The sequence below is a fragment of the Conger conger genome, chromosome 12 (assembly GCF_963514075.1).
Source record: "Conger conger chromosome 12, fConCon1.1, whole genome shotgun sequence".
NCBI classification, from domain to species: Eukaryota; Metazoa; Chordata; class Actinopteri; order Anguilliformes; family Congridae; genus Conger; species Conger conger.
Window position 1 is genome coordinate 41,819,862 of NC_083771.1, and position 20,844 is coordinate 41,840,705.

At 42.2% G+C, this 20,844-nt stretch overlaps 1 protein-coding gene across 5 annotated transcripts in view; it reads left to right on the top strand.

Annotated features, from left to right (window-relative positions):
* Positions 1 to 20,844, top strand: part of garnl3 (GTPase activating Rap/RanGAP domain like 3) — a 94,188-nt gene that overhangs the window by 50,965 nt on the left and 22,379 nt on the right. For 3 of the 5 annotated variants that reach the window (XM_061262853.1, XM_061262857.1, XM_061262856.1), the window contains exons 4-20: positions 2,085 to 2,184; positions 4,273 to 4,391; positions 7,770 to 7,834; positions 11,658 to 11,721; positions 12,031 to 12,057; positions 12,555 to 12,630; positions 12,827 to 12,925; positions 13,045 to 13,148; positions 14,417 to 14,525; positions 14,981 to 15,026; positions 15,147 to 15,253; positions 15,479 to 15,594; positions 16,575 to 16,697; positions 17,141 to 17,215; positions 17,826 to 17,940; positions 19,163 to 19,189; positions 19,972 to 20,073. In XM_061262853.1, coding sequence (XP_061118837.1) covers positions 2,085 to 2,184; positions 4,273 to 4,391; positions 7,770 to 7,834; positions 11,658 to 11,721; positions 12,031 to 12,057; positions 12,555 to 12,630; positions 12,827 to 12,925; positions 13,045 to 13,148; positions 14,417 to 14,525; positions 14,981 to 15,026; positions 15,147 to 15,253; positions 15,479 to 15,594; positions 16,575 to 16,697; positions 17,141 to 17,215; positions 17,826 to 17,940; positions 19,163 to 19,189; positions 19,972 to 20,073 — 1,474 coding nt within the window. The remainder of the gene's footprint in view (positions 1 to 2,084; positions 2,185 to 4,272; positions 4,392 to 7,769; positions 7,835 to 11,657; positions 11,722 to 12,030; positions 12,058 to 12,554; positions 12,631 to 12,826; positions 12,926 to 13,044; positions 13,149 to 14,416; positions 14,526 to 14,980; positions 15,027 to 15,146; positions 15,254 to 15,478; positions 15,595 to 16,574; positions 16,698 to 17,140; positions 17,216 to 17,825; positions 17,941 to 19,162; positions 19,190 to 19,971; positions 20,074 to 20,844) is intronic. The other 2 variants (XM_061262855.1, XM_061262858.1) reach the window with 1 other exon arrangement.

Genomic DNA, 20,844 nt, shown 5'->3' on the forward strand with positions numbered 1-20,844 from the left:
ATGGCAAGGGCCGCTGTGCCTGGTCAAGGTTAGCCGTTAGCCGCGGGATTTGCACAACACACCGGGAGGGTGATAAAAGTACCTCCGTCGGAGAAATCCTGCACTCTCGTGCCTGATGCCAACTTCCTTTCAGGCAGCAGACGGACGAGAGAGCACTTTAATCCTGTCAAAGGATGCTGGGACACAAGGTAGTGCATCCCTTGATTGCCTGTCGCAGGACCATAACACGCACACGTAAAGTCACATTAACATGTGCACCTGCCACAATTAGAGCGATAACCCCCTGCTAGCACAGACATGGAATTTGCACATGATGTATTCCACAAATCAGAGGAGATCTGTGCCCAATTTAACAGCGGCGAACTCCAGCTAGCTGTCACATTACCCGTACCATATTTACTGACACACTATATGTGCACTCTGAGCCTGGAATGGAAGCTCATCTAGAAGCCTTTACTGCAGTTGGTTCTCAGAGGGGCAAACAGGCGCATGTTGGTATGCATTGTCTCCCTTTTCCAGCAGATAACATACGCAGCTGGAGGAAATGCATTTTACTGCTAATGTGCTGTGTGCAGATAAATTGCCCTCTATTCCTAGCACTCAGACGCTCAGTAACCACTCAGCGTTGTGTTGAGGGAACCTCTGCAACATTCCTGCTTTAACACTGCCATTTTGCGCTTTTATTTTGTGCTGCATTCTGTTGCGGTCCTTCATTATGGTTGTCTTACTGTAAAAAAAAGAGTTAAAAAGTCCACACTAAGATGTAGTCCAATGGCAAAAAGTGATATCCTCTGATGGTGAAATGCAGACCGCGATACCTGTATTTGTATATCAGTTCATGTAAAATGGAGGTAAATGTATATCTGCAGTATCTGGTATTGAGGTTACGCATACGTGTATGAACCTGGCAAAATAAACAACTTAATTTCTCATTTCGGAGACCTGCAGTTGCAGTATGTGTGCCCACCTGCTGCCAGGAGCATGTTGGGTTTGGTGAAAGCTGAGACTCTGTGTGCAGACATTATCCATTATTGGGTAATTACTGTAATCAGCTCTCCTCACCCCTGCACTGTATTGTGAGTCACTTCATTTCTCTAACTGAAAACTGGTGTCCACACTGAAGTATTATAACTGAAGTATATGTTCTGCTCACATCCCACATGTTCTGTCAATGTTCTGGCAATGTCTTGAGTCCACTAACCATTTTGTTTCATCAAAATGTACTTGATGTAATTGTTTTAATTATTCATAAAAAGGAATCTTTTACATCAAGTTAAGGCTTTTCCTTATGACATGGGACATAACTATGTGAAATGCATAGCACAAGTAGACCAGGTCTACTCTACTCTAGTAAAATGGTCGTATCAGAAGAGTACAAAGCAAAGCTGAATGTTGTGTGCTTTGAGAAGAATGAGGCCAGCAATATGACCAATGGTGGATTTGCAGGCGGTACAATGAATCAAACTAAATATTACCGTGAAAGGGAGAATATACATACCTGGATGATTTGATTATGGAAATACTGAAATACTTCATGTTTGAAATTGAGGTGCATTTTGCTCGGAATTGAAAGATGTGAATATGTAAATAACGTCTACACTGATAAACACATTTCTCCTGTATACTTGCCCCTTATGATAAATCAGCAGATAGACAATAATGAGCATCGATACATCACACTTCATAGTTTTTTTTTTAATCAACTGACTATAGTTTATATTTTGGACCGAATTGCTCTGTATTCTGTATAAACAAGTTACTGATAATAAAAATGTTTTATTTACACCATATGTCATTATGAAAGCGAGAATCGGTATATTATCTCAGCCATCCGTCTCATTTGAGTTGATATTGCTGTTCATTTCACAATCTGTGGGGTAATATGTATTTCTCCATTTCCTTTTTTGAGGTTAGGTCAACTGTCAGTCGGCAATTTCAATGTTTGATAACATGGTAAATGGCAACGTATTTGACGTTACAGCTGTGGTACCTTACTAAACGGAGTATTGTGGCTTTTTAATGGCAGTTCATGACTGTGCACAATGTGTGGATGGCACTGACTCAATCCAACGCTCTTTCTCTAGACAACGGACTACACTCCAGGAACATGGAGGAGAACAGATGTTCACTTGGAGAACCCAGAGTACCACACAAGATGGTTCTTCAAATATTTCTTGGGGAAAGGTGATTTCATTCTGCTTTTTTTTTTATCCCATCTGTATATATTGCTTGGCTCATGTTAATACATCATTGGAATAAGACCAGACTTTAAATACACCTCAAGAAGAGGGAGATAACATTTGACCTTTACACTGCAGTAAATGAACCCAAGCACTACATGAATCATTTACAGTAAGGCATGTGGCGCTATGGGGAGAACTGTTACTGGAGGCATACTTTAGGTCAGTCGAGTGCCAGCCACAGGAGCATGGGGCTAGTCCCATACGTTACAGCGGATTTGGCCGGAACTGGCTAAATCCAGTTCTGCAGTGCAGTCTGGAAGGTTCTGAAGCTGGCACAGCAAAACACCAGCATGTGTGTGTGTGCGTTTCGTGCTCTGCTGTTACGGGGGAGAGATACTTGGCAAAGTTACACCTACAGTGCACTATATATAGTGGATACGTGCATTACAGTACATTCATACATTAGAAGCAACACAGAGAACCTCTGTTTGTGTTCCCCGAAAAACATCATCAGTAAGAAAGGGATCGCGTCGCCCTACCAGAGAACAAACCAGTCAGGAAATGTAAATCGTCTTGCTTCTTGTGTTTTTAATCAGCCATCACGTGTGGATGGTTATAAGTTATAAGAATGCTCGCCCTAGCCTTCAGCAGAGCATCTGACCCTGATGAACGCCGTTCCCAGCTGGAGCATTGTGAAATCAATTCAACATTGATTCAATTTAACATTGCAATGTGCAAACATGTGTGTGGCTTTATTCATTTCGCTATAAATCGCACATATGATCACAAGTGGCAGCTCCTGATCCCGAAGCATAGTTTAGACCGTTGGAAAATGATTCAGCTTGTCAAGGAGAAGGGACACAAAATGCTGCAGTAACTAATAAAATGTTGGATAACGATTCCGGTCGTACCGATCCGAGCCACCTCCCCAGTGGAGCAGCGCAGCTTGGCATTCTGGCCCGCAGTCCCAGGCAGAGTGTGAGGCCCTGCAGACCCGCGCTCTGATCTAACACAACCTCACTCTGCCTGGCTCCTCTTATTATAACCATGTCAACACGGCCATAGATCAGCCTGTGTGACTCTTAATGATGAAGGTCATTAAAAATGCAGTATCCCTGCCCTGTCCTCCAGCTACGCAGGGCTGCTCTCAGGGCAGAGAACGGATGGCAACATTAAATCTGGTTCATTGATAAAATAGGGATGAATACCTTAGATTCAGAGACGAGGGGACACAAGTTCTGCTTTTAATTTAATTTTGGAGTCGCTTTCTCTTAGATCAAGTAGACCAAGTTGAGGATGTCAAATGTCCTCCATGGTTCTTTAACACTAGAATGGCCAGGGTTTCTGACTACCTAAAACTGCCAAGCCCGATATCCAGCATTACAGATTTCCCGCACGGACAGTGACATCATTTCATAAAGATTATGAAACCAGATGTCACAGAACTATTTTCTTGAAAGAAAGGGCACAACGGAATCGATTTTAAGATTTTAATTTTGTAAATAATAGCATTATTGTTCTATAGGCTAAGTGATGAATGTGTCAATGCATAGGCTATTACATGCACACTGAGAAAACCACTGAAATTTACAAAACAAGTAAACAAAACAAAAACTCAAATTGAAATGTAGCTAAAGAAATCCATTGTGCAATATTTAAATAAAATTTATTCAGACATACATTCAGCACACTTCTCCTTCCTGTGCTCACACTATTATACGCACTCCTCCTGTTACTCAGTTTTATTTCAATCCAAATGCCCTATGTCATCTGCTTTGGCCTTTCTACTGTCAAAGGACATGGACAAACTCCTGTGCAGTTTCAAAAATGCTTAAGAGGCACAGTAGGTTGGTTGTGCAAAATACATGGTTACCATGCTCAGCTCCAAAATGCAGGCAGAGAACGTGTTAGCCATTAAAAAGCATGAAAAGCAGCCATTGCACCACATTTTTGTCTTTGCCTTTGAGTTTAGACTCATGGGTTTTTATCTGAGACTTTGAATCCATCTAAGGTTCCAGATCCCAGACAAACAGACTAACTTTCTCACTGGCACTGCTGGATTTGCTGTGGTTGTGCTTTCTTCCTCCAGTCCATCAGAATTACGTGGGCACAGATGCAGAGAAGAACCCCTTCTACCTGTCCGTCGTTCTGTCAGACCAGAACAACCAGCGGGTGCCTCAGTACAGAGCCATACTGTGGAGGAAAACGGTGAGAGAATAAAGTATCAGAAGATTGAGCTCGGGTTTTGACTAAAACTCCAAAAATAGAGGATAAAACCAAACACAAAAACTTTAACCAAGCACATATTTCAACACAAATAGGTCAATCGCAATCTCTGCACCATCTACACAAACACAACACCCTTTTAAATGTTGGCACATCATTCAATATATTTTTTGCAATATTTTTTTGGGTGGCACAGATGGTGCAGTGGGTAGCACTGCCGCCTCACAGCAAGGAGGTCCTGGGTTCGAATCCCAGTCGGCTAGGCCCTCTCTGTGTGGAGTTTGCATGTTCTCCCTGTGTTTGTGTGGGTTTCCTCCAGATACTCCGGTTTCCTCCCACAGTCCAAAGACATGAAGGTTAGGCTGATTGGAGAGTCTAAATTGCCCGTAGATATGAGTGAATGGTGTGTGTGCCCTGCGATGGACTGGCAACCTGTCCAGGGTGTATTCCTGCCTTTCACCCAATGTATGCTGGGATAGGCTCCAGCCCCCCTAATAATGAATGAATGAATATATTTTTTAGGGCTTTTTCAGCTTTATCGGACAGTAAAGTGTAGAGTGACAGGAAGACTAGGAGCGAGAGAGAGGGAAGGACATGCAACAAATGTCGGGCGGCTGGATTTGAACCCCTGACGTTGTGGCTCGCATACGAGAACGTGGACAGTGCTCTGTGGGCTGCGCCACCGAGACTCCCCACATCGCTCAATATTTAGCGATATTCATGAGGCATCATCAAACAACAGCCCTCCGGCTGCAAGTAAGCCAGCCTACTGACTCCTGGTGCGATGAACCTACTGTGCAGTGTAGCTGGCCCAAAAGGCTGCGACTGATCAAAGCGTTGTGGAGCGGTGGCTCTTCCCACAGCCATGGCCTGTGCTCCAGACCCCCCTCACACCGAGGTCAAAACAGCCAGGAGGCCCTCCACCCACGCTCTGGTGGGAAGGCCCCCTGTTTCTCTTTCCGACCAGCTTTCGATTCAGGCCCGTGCCACCCCTGCACGCCTAAGCAGTCCCATCCTTCTACCTTCTAACACAACTGTGATGTGTTGACTGGGACACGCAAGGTCGGTGGTTCTAATCCCGGTGTAGCCACAATAAGATCCGCACAGCCATCGGGCCCTTGAGCAAGGCCCTTAACCCTGCATTGCTCCAGGGGAGGATTGTCTCCTGCTTAGTCAAATCAACTGGATAAGAGCGTCTGCCAAATGCCAATAATGTAATGTAATGTAATTTTTATAAGAGTTGCCCGTCTGCAGGCATATGGACCCATACCCCCCCCCCCCCCCCCCCCCCATGCACAGGAAGGTACAGGACTGGTACCCAAAGTCAATGGTGAAGGCCACCCAATTGTCAGTTATTTGTGGTTTCCCTCTGTGTGAGAGCTGTGACCGAAGCCACTGTCCTAACCTGCCACATACACTATCTGAAACTCCCTCCCAATTCTTCTTCATAAACCCTTCTCAGCACTTAAATACACTGAATGCAAACTGTCCATGCAATAAACCTCCAGATAGCAAAGGCAGAGATTTCTCCCTCCATAACCCACAAGCCACAGCTTCATTCTTACTCCAGTTGACCTTAACAGTGGAAGCCCAGTCATAAACGTGAAGACTGTCCTCTAAAAGCTATATATCTTCCCTATCCCTCACCATTAAGATACATAATCAGCATATGCTAACAGCTTTGCTGCCTGGGAGTTTCCTGCCCCTAAGATTCCCACCCCCTGTGGCATCATACATAGCAGGCACAGAACAGATTCTCCAATCATCACGGCAGATAGCACAATGGACAGCTTTGCCATACTCTACTTCCTACTCATACTGGCTTACACGGCACCAACCCTCCCTCAAACATGATGCCCACACATAGATCACACATTATCTATGATATTCTTCAAAATGAAGAACAAATACTGATGGTCAACTTATTCAAAATTCAGTGACCAAGGAGGTAAGCCCAAAGTATACTTGGTCCTGCTATACAATGTGAACAATGTCCTTTAGATAAATAAATTATCCTCAGATTTGAAGTACATCCTCAGAATCTTATAATCCATACAGAGGAGCACCAATAGTTGTTCTGCGAAGTTGAAGTTCCTTAGCAGCAGAGTCAAGATTGTCTGGTGAGTGGAAGCTCACCACACTCGCAAGCAGCATCTCCTAAGTCCGTACCAATACATCCCAAGAAATGAGGGAGAAAGAGCATGAGTGGTATTGCTCCATCTTTCCATCTGAAATAGCCAGCCATGTCAACATTTAATTACATTATAACATGTCATTAAATTATGTGTATAGACTCACTGAGCACTTTATTAGGAACCTACTTATTCATGCTTATTCTAATCAACCAGTCTTGTGGCAGCAGTGCAATGCATAAAATCATGCAGATACGGGTCAGGAGCTTCAGGTAATGTTCACACCAACCATCAAAATGTGGAAAAAAGTGCCTTTGACAATGGGATAATTGTTGATGCCAGACAGGGTGGATTGAGCATCTCAGAAACTGCTGATCTCCTGAGATTTTCATTAACAACAGTCTCTAGAGTTTGCTGGGAATGGTGTGAAAAACATCCAGTGAGCAGCAGTTCTGCAGGCAGAAATGCCTTGTTAATGAGAGAGGTTAGAGGAGAAGGGCCAGACTGCTCAAAGCTGGCAGAAAGGTGAAATTCCTTTAACAAAGCATTTGCATTAGAAATGTTTGACTGTCAGTTGGCTCCCAATGGTTAATGATGCGCATTGAAAATTTACTCCAACCAGTTTTACACTTAAAAGTGTAATATTTTTATATGTGACATTTCAGTTCAAAATGTATCCTTAACAATAAAGGCCCTCTATAGGCTTAGCCAATAGCTGGCACAAGAAAGAACAAACTCTACTCTCCCATCAATCCTCATTATGTACACCTTAGAGAGTGATTCCACAGGGCAGCGGCAAAAAATAGAAAGGAGGACTGGAATGTGAGATTAAGTAATCGATCAGCGTCCTTGTGGTCAATTCCTCGAGTAATCAACTATTCAGTCTCGCCCACACTATCAACTTAATGTTGTTTAGTCAGCAGTAGAATAGTGGCTAAGGAGCTGGGCTTTTACCAAAAGGTTGAAGGCTCGATTCTCAACGTGGTACTACTGTTGTATCTTCCAGCTATGTCGAAGGACGGAGTGCACTACAATATACTGTACTAGACATAGCACAGGCACTCACTTACAGTTGAACAACTGAAAGTGGTCCATGTGGCATCTTGTCTTGGATGGTTCTTGGCCTGACAAGAGAGTGTCCTCCATAGCTGGTGAGGAAAGGTGAATTGATTATTATTATTTTTAATCACACAACTGTTCCTTAAATTCTTTATGTTCTCCATTTCAGGGAACCCTGAAGATCTGCCTTCCTTACAGTCCTACAAAAACACTGTCAGTCAAGTCCATTCTAAGGCAAGTTGTTGTAAATTGTTCATTGCATTCAACACTTCTCTCTTGACAGCTACCTTCATATTATGTTTGTACTATGAGGGAAATGATGACAGTGAGGGAAAAAATTCACAATGTCTGCACTTATTTCTTATTTCTTGTTTTTTTTTTTTCAAGAATTCAATTCAATGTGTCAGCCTAAGTATTGGGACAGATGAACACCAGCTGTTTCAGATTTGACATGGTTCCCATATTACTGTAATTCTTTAGAAATGGACAGCTCTGAGTGTCAGGGCATTGGTTATATCATTTAGAAGCAAGACATGAAAACTGCACATGAGGGCCAGAACACTGAGACCAGGGAAGCTATTGTGAAGATGAAAGAATCATAAAATAAGAATATTTCAGTTTTCCAAAGTCAACTGTATGGAATGTCCTAAAAAATCATTTGTTCAAAAAACACTTGAACACCCAACATGTGAAGCATACACGTTTCATACATGCAAATAATCCCACTTATTGGATGAGTAAAAAATGGGTAATATATGCTATTTCAAGTCAAACATTTGTGAAGACGAATGAAAATATCAATTTTACACTTTCTTCTAAAATGTTGTAATTCACATGATAATGTTAGTTCCAAAAGGCTAATTTCATATGTGATTTTTTCGTAAGGGTAGGAATCACCTGCAGTTAGACCATCTGTGGAAGACAGGAGAAAGTGATGACAGGATGATTAAAATAGTTGTGAAAAAATCCTAAACTGCCAGCTCAAGTAATTGCTAATGATCTCCATGGGGTGAAAGTATCAGAGGACACTGTGTGCTGAAGACAGTGGCAAATTACAGAGGCTACGCTTCCTGTTAGAAACCTCTAATTAATCAAGAGCAGAAAGACGCCATTGGAATTTGCAAGGTAGCCCCCCCCCCCCAAAAAAAAAAGAAAAGAAAAAGATGAACCTCATAAGTTTTGGAAACCAGTCATTGTCTCATGGACAGATGAGACAGAGATAGAAAGAGGACTGCTCTGGACCCTCACCATACTAGTTCATCTGTTAAGCAGTGTGGAGGCGGTGTGTTGGGCCTGCATGACTGCATCTGGAGCCGGTTCAGTGGCCTTCACCGATGCTGTAACCAGGGATGGCGGCAACATAATGACAGCCAAAGTGAACAGAATCATATTCGGAGAAATGATGTCAAACTCATTGAATGGGCGTGTGTCGTGCAGGAAGACGACTAAAAACATTCTTATAGGAGCTGATCGGGACGAAAGGGCTGAAGCCTGGCATGGCCCAGTCGGTCACCACGTTTAAACCCCATTCAACTCGACGTTTCACTTGTTCAAAAGGAAACTGAAGTCCGAAATGATGTAAACGCACAACAACTGAAAGAGGCAGTCATGAAACTTGGCATACACTCTCAAAGGATCACATCAGAGATGTGTGGCAGTTGCAGAGTCACTGCAGTCAAATTTACTGTAAGGGGTATGCAATAAAATATTGACCTTACAAATCATTACATTTGTCAAAAATGACTGTCCCATTACTGAGACGGGTGCGTGGGGGTTGGACCCAAAATGCACGACTCAGAAACAATAGTAAAATAAAGTCCCGTTAGGGCTTTATTCGGGACGAGTCCCAGGAGCGTAGTCAATACAAGCAAAGTCCATACACGAAGATCCAGCCAAACAAATACAAAACAAACAAAAAGCACGGTGCCGAGGGAAGAGGCAATCTCGTAGTCGGTAGGCGTGCAGGGAGGTCCGGTAGCAGGAGAGCTGTCAGCGGGGCAGATGAACAGGCGGACGGCAGGCAGAGGCGTAGTCGTGGGGAAGCGGGAGTCGAAACCATGAAACAATCAGCGGGGCAGAAGTACAAAAACGGTAGGCGGGGACGTAGTCAAGAAACAAACGAAGGTCACAAAACAGAAATCAATAATCGATGGTCGGTAAACAGGCGTGGATCGTAACGTGTAATCAAACAGTAAATAATGCTCAAGAGTTGCGTGGTAAACAGAGGCAGACAATTTCGCAGTGAACAGTTGCGCGACTGGGCTATAAATGCAGGTGTAGACAGGTGTAGACAATTAGTTAGAGCGTAGCAAGGAAATGGAAAACAGGTGCGATGGATGACAAGTTTAACAAGGAGATTAGTAATCGTTAGTAATAAACCTATCCTGCCCTAGCATTAGTAAATTAGTAAATGACATGCACGAGAAACGTAAGGTAACATGAACACATGATTAGTCTTGTTAGTTTCTACCCAATCCTGATCTAGCGTTAGTAGTTTTAGTAAATAGACAAATAGAAACACTAGGGGAGTGAAGGACAGAACGAGAGAGAGAGAGAGAGAGAGAAAAGGCGGAACGCAAGGTTTGCGGAAAAACATGTAAAAGTGTATGCATAACAACGACCAGTTAACGTAACAATAAACATGCATCGAAACATAACACAAAGCGAAACTAAGACGATAATCACTCAACATAACCAGGTAATATAATCGTAACGAAACATAACTAGACATGACGAGAAAATAAATCGTAACAAGAAATAAACTAAACAACATGACGAACCTAGACTAACATAATACATGATAAGACATTACGTGACTAAGACAACATGAATAAACATAAAACATGGCGAGACAGACCTGAAACGTGACAATTACTTCTGCTGACTTATGGGGATTGGGGGACTTAACTTTTGAATGGCATTGTTGTAATATAGTTCTGTTGATTACTACTGGGCGGCATGGATGGTGCAGTGGGTAGCACTGCCGCCTCACAGCAAGGAGGTCCTGGGTTCGAATCCCTGTCGGCCGGAGCCTTTCTGTGCAGAGTTTGCATGTTCTCCCCTTGTCTGCGTGGGTTTCCTCCGGGTACTCCGGTTTCCTTCCACAGTCCAAAGACATGCAGGTTAGGCTGATTGGAGTCGAAATTGCCCGTAGGTATGAGTGTGTGAGAGAATGGTGTGTGTGCCCTGGGATGGACTGGTGACCTGTCCAGGGTGTATTCCTGCCTTTCGCCCAATGTATGCTGGAATAGGCTCCAGCCCCCCTGCGACCCTGTTCAGGATAAGTGGGTTAGGATAATGAATGAATGAATGAATGAATGATTACTACTGAGGAAAATCACAATGGCTCAATACTTTTGCTTTAGATTATCATTCTTTGACATCCTTATCTTCATCTAGTTACTACTAAACATCCATCCATTTTTGATCATATTTTCAACCCTCCTATTATGTTCAGATTTTAGGACCAGTTTTACATTTGGGATCAAATTGAGCCCAACATGGGAAATAAACAGAAAAATATTGTAATAGACATGTATTGTGTCACCTCCTCGTTGTCTCCCAAACTACTAGCCTTTTATCCATAAGTATGAAAAATCTGTGAGAAACATCTCATTTTAGAGCCTAAGGAACAGTAAGTGAAAGTTGGGTAGCTGCATGGGAAAGTGCTACCACAATCATTCACAAATAAATCTGAGAATAATTTGAAAATGGTTGTATATTTTCTTACATTTTATACAGTTATGCAGGGTCAAAATAACACTGCACAACAAATGTTATGCCAAGTTAGTACAGGACTTTTCTACAAATGAGAAAATTATACAGTATCAATTAAAAAAAAGGGTTAATTGGTTTTTAAGAGAGGTCAAACACTGAGTTGGGTCAAATTGACCCCAAACATAATAGGAGGGTTAACACATTCCAAGTTCCATTCTTGCCCATAAATAACAGTTGTGGCCTGTAGAAAACATTTTGCAATGAAAGAAATTGCAATGTGTCTACCATGTTGACATACAGTAATAATGTTGATAATCCTAGCTTTCCTTTCTCTCTCCAGTGCCATGAACCTGGACAGATTTGAAAAGGGCCCAAGGGAAATACTCAACCCAGAGATCCAGAAGGTGGGATTCTGATTTATTCATTCATTTATTTGTTCTGACTCACAGTAAGGCCAAGCAAATACTGCGTGTTCACCCGGGCATGTTTAAATTTGGGCCAGGGCAAACACCATCAAGGCATCTGGGGCTTTTGTTTTTCAGGGTGTGTTTTTGTAAAGGGTGGTAAGCCTGTGGATCCTTGGTGGGGCGGAATTTATTAATAATGGTGTGTATACATACAGGCATACTTAAGTGCATTTGAGAGGGGAGACAGGGAAATCGAATTGTGAATCTACTGTTAAGAGTGTGAAATTTATTTTCATTTTTTCACAGGACTTACTGGTGTTGGAAGAACAAGAGGTAGTTTGTCAGATTTTACAGTATAAATGGAAATGAGACCGCTATTTTAATTTGATTAATAGCCTAATACCCCTCTTAATCCGACAAGAGGGGGAGGTTTTCTGGAAGGAAACACACTTGAAAGTCGGTATTTTGCAATCCACCACTGCTGTTATTTACTTTAGAAAAGTTAATATTGATGATAATTATGCATGGGGTAATGGTGTTAATTAGTGTGTTTCAAAAAAGACGTAAAAAGGGAAATGGATTTGAACTTTCAGTGACCACAGTGTCTTTTCAGTAAGAGCTAATGATATAACAGAACAAGTGCTAATGAATACAAATGAATGAAATGGCATCATACAGTACGCTGGTGATTAGTCATACTGGTGAAGAAGTCTTCAGTCTCTCAAGTGCTGTTCACAGAACAGACTTTTGAATATTCAGTAAATTTCATACAATCATGTGTACCATTCTATCCTCTGCTGTCTGTAATTAGATTCAAACTGTCTTTGTAGGGGTCTGTAAACTTTAAATTTGGTGTTCTGTATGCCAAAGATGGACAGCTCACAGATGATGAGATGTTTAGCAATGGTGAGTTTTGCCATTTCTTATTTAATTACTATTAATACATGTTGAAGGGGCTCTACAATGAGTTGTCATAATAGTATCAGCAGTACTAGTTAATTGTAAAAGTATTATTGTTTTATTATTTTACGAAAGAAGTCATTGAGTCATTCAACTCATTTGTACATCATTGGAAATGGAATCTTTCCCTTTTTCCTCACAGAGATGGGAAGTGAAAACTTTGACAAGTTTCTAAACCTCCTTGGAGACACAATCACACTGCAGGGTTGGGCAGGGTACAGAGGTGGCCTGGACACAAAAAGTGAGTGCGCCGTTGTTCTTCGTGTCTGCCCCGTCGGTATTGCAGACGACAGACATGCTCAACGTAGATCTATTTTGAGGCCTCGTTTCAAGGCACCTCCCGTGTCTCCTTCTCTACAGATGACACTACAGGAATGAACTCCATATACACTGTGTACCAGGGTCATGAGCTCATGTTTCACGTGTCCACCATGTTGCCGTACTCCAAGGAGAACAAGCAGCAGGTGAGTCTGCAGTTTCTTTGCTGCATGGTGTACTGCCTGTTTGGTGGCAGCTACAGAACAGAGCCCTTCGTGAATCATATGCCTAATCTGGTGACATCACCTCTTTAGTGTTTGGCCACAGCTAGCAGAGTGCTCTTTGAAGGTGAGTGTGCATAAATCGCAGAATTAGGTTTGGCCATTCTGAGAGACCCTTATTGGTCGGCACAAGAATATTTGAAGAAGCCCTTTATTCCCGAGCACTCAAGCAGATCACTCATTCAGGAGAAGTGTTTGCGTGGGTGGAATTACAGTTAGTGTATGTTGGTCACATCTGTAGAAGGAAGATGTTACATGCTTTCACACAAAGGTCAATTATTCTCAAGAGCCAGAAAGAGCACAATCTCAAGAGAGCACAATTCTCCTTCTGTATAACCATTCATGCCAGAGAGCTGGAAACTTTCCAGGTTCTGCCAAGCAGTGTTGAATCACATATTAACATCATTAACTTTGATCAGAATGATCAAATAAAATATGAAATATTTCTGTGAAAATGTCTAAATGAATTGTTCAGAGGGATTGAATCGATATTGGTATGAATTGGATGCATTCTGAAACTGTTCGCACATGTTAAGTTTTATTGGTAATCTTCCATGGGTGAGTGTACCGTACTATCAATGAAACATAAAAATTTCTGGACATTCAGTCTTCCTCTGTATGTAATTGCATAAAGTTGGTTTCATGTGATGCCAGATAGATCTGTGCACATTAAAAAACCCAGAGTGCAAAATCTCTTCAGAAATGTGACTAATAAAAATGGTTTTACATTTTTGAAGTTGACAATGAAAATGTAACATTTGATATTAAACTTCAGGTAAAACAATCATAGCTCCACTAAGATACATTTTGGAAGAAGGCCAGATATTTACACTTCACTAGTTTAGTTTAAGATTTTAAATAGCCAGCTCATTTCCTAGTGTATTTGGAAAACCATTTATCCTTTGACTAATTCATATTGTAGTATTTATTATGGGTATGTAATGCAAGACGGTTCTATTCAAATTCTAATTCTATAGTTTTCTTGACGTCACCAACAGCGTGGGTAGATTCAGAGCAGAATTGGTTCTTGATAGAAAATAAACATGGAAATAAGCTTTTTCATTTTACATAATTGTGTTGCCATTTTTATACTTGTACTATAAATGTATGTACATATGTTTCACTTTAGTGTCTCTTCCACAGAGCGATTCTGCATGACAAACGTGTTGTTTTACATTTGTATGTGAGCACAGGTGGAGAGGAAAAGGCATATTGGGAATGATATTGTTACAATAGTGTTCCAAGAGGGAGATGATGCCTCTTCATCATTCAAACCGTCCATGATCCGATCCCATTTTACACGTATCCTTTGGGCTTTGGGCATATGCAACCGGCCGTGGTCTTGGCACCAGGTAGTCATGTAGGGATATGATCCAACCTCATATACAAACCAACTAGTGTATACAAATCAACACTAGATACTGAAAACTCTGTTCTACTGAACCTGCACCAAGGAAGCGACTAATGAAAAACTCTGAAGCCATTTATGTTTGTGTGTGTGGGGGGGGGGGGGGGGGGTTGTATAAAAACACCTTTGATAAAAAGCTGAGAATCTATACTTTAACCATATGTGAATGGTTTCATTTCAAAATGACAAATCCAAAATTGTGCAAAAGTCTGTCCCAAGCAAACAAAAAAAAATTAGCATTATTTTTAATCCATAGATACGTGTTCATTAATTACGTATTTGGTGGTGCATCAGGTGTATTTCCATTTCTGTCACTGAAGTTAAATGATCTTCCTTAAAGAGCCCATAGATATTTTTGCCTTAGTTAGATACAACAGCCAGAATGACAGCTACAGGTATGTATACATTTGATGCTCATTCATCATTCATGGCTATATGCAGTCTGTTGTATCGTATACTGTAGAGTGTGTTCATCCTGGACTCACAGAATTGTACTGCTTTTTAACACGGGGCAGGTTGAAGATCTTCTCTGAGGAGAGTGTTCCCCTGTTTGGACCTCCCCTCCCCTCACCACCAGTGTTTACAGATCACCAAGAATTCAGGGACTTTTTGTTAGTTAAATGTGAGTACCGTGTGTCTGTATGGGGTGTGCCATCCCTCCTTACCCATTGTGTATGGAAATCCTTGAGACACTGCCTAACGACCAATAATGTATACACTTAAAAGTTGTGTTTGTATTTCTTGTGACATTTGGCGTTTATAGGCCCATAATGCAGTAGTAAGCCGCACTGACCCTGCACCGGTTGTGCATGCATTAATAATGGTTCCCCTTTGACTTCCTTTTCAGTAATTAACGGAGAGAAGGCCACCCTGGAGACGCCGACGTTCGCTCAGAAACGCCAGCGCACTCTGGACATGCTTATCCGCTCGCTTTATCAGGACCTCATTCCCGACCTCCACAAGGTAGATTCTGGACCTGTGCTCCTTCTGGCCCCCGTCATGCTCCGGGACTGAAGTCTTGCCCAAACCCACTGGACCCATGATGTGTTAGTCCACGGCACCACCACAGAGAAATCAACACAGCTGCATGCCTACAACCTAACATTTCATTTATTGCTAAATAGGTGGTGTTCTGGTCATTCATAGTCCAAACCCATATAGAGTAGCTAATGCTTATTTGATATTGGCAACCTGCATAACCTGCTACTCTCCGTTCTTATTGGCAATAGAAGAGCAGGCCGATTCTCTCTGTACGTTTGCGGTATACTATGCACTTACAATGCTGTTGTCCATCTACTTTCTCTCTGTTATATCTCTGCCATTTAGTGTAGTCCTTACTGTACCTTTCTGTCATCTTTCTTCTACAGTAAGTCTTACCATCTCGCCACTCACTCACTCGTCTGTCTACAGCTTCTGTCTGAATGTGGCCTCCTTCTCCTCTCTCTGCCGTCTGAATGTGGCCTCCTTCTCCTCTCACTGCTGTCTGAATGTGGCCTCCTTCTCCTCTCTCTGCCGTCTGAATGTGGCCTCCTTCTCCTCTCACTGCTGTCTGAATGTGGCCTCCTTCTCCTCTCACTGCCGTCTGAATGTGGCCTCCTTCTCCTCTCTCTGCCGTCTGAATGTGGCCTCCTTCTCCTCTCTCTGCCGTCTGAATGTGGCCTCCTTCTCCTCTCACTGCTGTCTGAATGTGGCCTCCTTCTCCTCTCTCTGCCGTCTGAATGTGGCCTCCTTCTCCTCTCACTGCTGTCTGAATGTGGCCTCCTTCTCCTCTCACTGCTGTCTGAATGTGGCCTCCTTCTCCTCTCACTGCTGTGCGAGTGCAGTTTTGTTCTCATCTCTCTGCCGTCTGAATGTGGTCTCATTCTGCTCCCTTTGCTCTTCGCTTCTTCCCTGCTCCTCTGGGCCTGCGCTGAGGCCCGTTTCTCTGCTCGTTCCGTCTTCAGGTTCCCTTCTCTCCTCAGAACATGCTGAATCGCCGCTCCTTCAGCGACGTCCTGCCGGAGTCTCCCAAATCTGCACGGAAGAAGGAGGAGGCGCGGCAGGCTGAGTTTGTCAGGATAGGGCAGGTGAGGTGTGACCACACACCGCTCAGGGTCGTGGGGCAGGTGAGGTGTGACCACACACTGCTCAGGGTCGTGAGGTGAGGTGAGGTATGACCACACACTGTTCAGGGTCGTGGGGTGAGGTGTGACCACACACTGCTCAAGGGTGTGGTGAGGTCGTCCAGATGCTGGAGGTATCATACGGTACAGAGTCAAAAACATAAATCAAATGATAAGCTACATCTCAGCTCATACAGTGTATGAGTCCCACTTTTTAACGACACTCAAAGTAGCACACACAACACAAATCAATGTGAATCCAACACTTATTCAGCTCACCCATCTGGTGTCAGTGACATTGTTTTTACCACCCCGTTTGGAACATAACATCAGCCATAGTTTAGCATGTAACCAGACTTCTCCCTCAGACTCAGTGTTGCCACAACTCTCTCTCTCTCACTGCCCAGGCGCTGAAGCTGAAGACCATCGTGCGAGGTGACGCCCCTACCAGTCTGGTCACCACAGGGTTGTGTAGAAAGGAGGTGGGTAATTCTCACTTATAGTCAGTGCTGGGTGAGTGAAGCCGACATTAACTGCCAGATGGCTAAACGTCAGTAACATTGACAGTTGAAAGGTTTACATCTTCATAGTTAGCCATTTAACATTGAACAATTTGGAAACTTTGTGAGTCACTAAAAATAAGATGCATCCCCACAGTTCGAAATGGATCTGTAGTTTGAAATTCAAATACATTAATTATCTAATGAGATTACATGCACCACTTGTTTGATTATTGGTTATCAACTACGTAACACTAAAATGCATAGCTATGAAATTAGATTAACCCGATAAAAAGACAGTAATGTTTATAACAGTTTCAATACATAAAGGTTTTAACATTCTTCAATGATGCCCAGAGGTTTTACTGTAAAGCAGTAGCAGAACAAACAAGCATAGACCGTACCCTGAGCAGCACACAATGGCCTTGCTGCTTTCCTGTGGGTTTGCTGTAGAGCACACCGCCTCCTTTCAGTGTTGGCTTCTCATTGCAGACCAAACCAGATCCAGGAGCCAGGCCAGTGTTCTTAATCTCCTCTTCGTTTATTATCTCTGCTCTTATCTCATTTCCCTCGGCCTGTGTTTTTCTTACAGCCATGGGAGTCCCAGATCTTCTGCAATAGCTTTCCCTATGAGATTGTGTGCAGTGACTCCTGGGGTCAGTCCTTGTTACTCACCACAGATGCTGCTGGAGTCATGCTGCTGGATGGTAATTGGAGAGCAACCCTGATATCTATTAATACCATATCATCATTTTTAAAAGGTTTAAAGGGGGGAAATGGCCCCTTTGCAATATCTACCTCTCAGACCTTCCTCATATTTCACACTCATAATGTAACCTTGGAGTAATGACAATTGCTATACTTGTGAGAAAACCCCCCCCACAAACCATCAATTAGAAAATTGTGGACAGCTCATTCCACTTTGAGCCTACCCACCTGTACATTTGAGAGTTACAGTTAGACCACCATGTTAAGGACAATATCTTGGTCTCAGTGTAATCAAAGACTTTCTCTACAAAACAAGACATGCTTGAATACTTCAGTTTAATTCCCTGCATTAATTAAGAATGAATATTAATAACCTAACTTTGTCAAAACTACTTTTTAAATTTAGCTCATTTTTTACACGTCGTTCTATACACCCTGATCTCTGAATTTAGAGTGCGATGTCTTGTTCTGTTAGTTAGAGAGGTGTGACTGATTAACTGATGTAAAGGAGTCAATCAAACATTTTATCAAATTTTGTCTCATGGATTGCTTTAAACTTCCTTTCACCATACTTTTTTATGATGTATTTTTGTATATATACTATATAAAATATATTATATATATATATATATATATATACACACATTTGTTTATATAAATCACCCGTGTTAATTGAGGAAACATCGTTACGACCCTGTCCCACAGCAGCCAGAAAGAGATAGACCTCTTTAAGCCACATCGTCTGGAGCCCCGGACCGTGATTCCGAGGCAGTCGGGGCACTTCTGTATGCGGTGATCCTCCCTGCCACGTCCCTGCCCCCTCCCTCAGAGCGCCCGCCCAATTACGCCGCCCCCTCGCCCTTGGCAGGACCGGGGCACGAACCCTCAGTGTGCAACCGCATCAAACTGATGCGCTCAAAGTCTGCCAGTTCTGTGTCCATCCGGTCACCTTGTTCCTCATTACATGGCAATTCTTGTGCCGTTTTTTTTTAAGCTTTTTGTGACAAATAAATAAATTATTTGTGACAGGAAGGGTTTCCACACAAAATGTGTCACTTGTCACAAAAGATTATGCGTTTTCTTTCTCAAATTTATACCAATGGTCATTATGTCAAGGGTACACACATCAGAAAAGAGAGGTTGAAAAGGAGCCATTCTCCCCTGAAATGAGCTAAAATGAGCTTGATTAACACTGATTAACAGCAGTTTGCTTTATTTCAGCTCCAGACCCAGCTAATTTAAACACTGGTGAGCATATTCTCCCGTATGGCTTCATACTATATTTAAGATAACATTATCAAGTACATTATGTTTAATATACACAACCTCTGCCCACTGGACCCAGATGAAAAGCAGAGACTGGCTCCACTTACAGTCGTTGTTGTACGATTCTTCCAGTTCCAGTAGAAGCAGTGCACGCTTGGTCTCTCTCATCACTAAATTCTGGTCACATTTCCTATTATAAAACTCATTTTTATTCAGGGACTCAAACACTTGCTTTAAAGCACTACCAGTGCCGGTGAATGCAAGGAGCAATAAAGTAGTCCAGGATTCATCTGTTCTCATCAGTAGCCGGCGTGTGTGGTGTTACTGATTTAAATTGCACCCACACATCTGTTGCTGTGTAATACATTCTTTAATAACCTGGATCTTCTGTTCCTCTGAAGAACTCTTCTGATTGATGACTCATTTCCTGGAAGAATATACGCCTTCCATGTTCAATTTAAACACTATACTTTTTTTTCGCATACATTGAGCCAGAGAACCAGCAATACCCATAGTGCATTTGTTGTGTTCATAAACAAAGGTCAAAGACGTAAAAGAAAATAAGAAAAAACAAAGCATTTTTTAAAATTGGTATGACATGAAACTTGAAGACAAAAATGACCAAAACCTCCATGGACTATCCTATACAGTTCCAGTATATGCAGCCTTAGATATATTTACATTGAAAGATGTGACATCATCCTGTGAGATTGTACATTGATTACTTTTGCTTGATGTTTTGTACTCTTGATGATTTCTCACAGATACAGAGACAGTGCCTGTGCAGGTGTTCGATAAGACCATGGTGGTCAAACAGATGCACGTTCTTGAACCTCAGGATCTCCTCATCACTAGGGCTGACAAAGGTGACCAAGCGCACTCTATATCTGCATTCGAATTGGCTAAAAGTGTATACTAATTTCCTCTCTCACACAAAACCGAACTGCATGCTGAATAACCATTGTTGGGTAGACGCCTACAGTGTGCCCAGGGTGACTAACACAGCTGTCATTTACTGTACGCCAACCATCGTCAGCATATGCTCTGACAACATGGCCTTTTATCTTCTCATTTTATCATACATTGATATTGCATCTTTAATTTCCAGTTATGCTCCCTTTTATACAAGGTAAATTAACATTTTTCTGTCCTAGTCTGAAATTTTGACCAACGGGTTATTACCCAGGCAGGTAATTGTCCCAAGATCTTTTTTTTTTCTTTCCCCCAACACAGTGAGTGATGAAACAATATGAGAATTTTCCAGGACTTTCTTTCGATCTTGGCATTTATTTAAACATTTTCTTGTACATTGTATTTTGAAGAAACTTAGTGTATTTCTTCCGACAGCAGTTAATCTAATGCTTGTGGCAGTACTGATTACTAAATTTCTGCTGATCAGGAAGAAGCCTGAGAACCAGTTCCCAACCACAAAATACAGGGAAGCAGGAAGGACTTCAAGTATAATTAACAAATGCCTCTTCAGTAAGGGGAAACTGAAGTATACCCCCTTTCTCTTTTTGAATGTATATAGGGTTTCTGGTATTTAAACACTAAATGAATTCAAACAAAACAACTAAAACCTGAAGGGCAAGGCCATCATGAAAATAGCAATGCAAAATATGCCTCAAAATCAACAG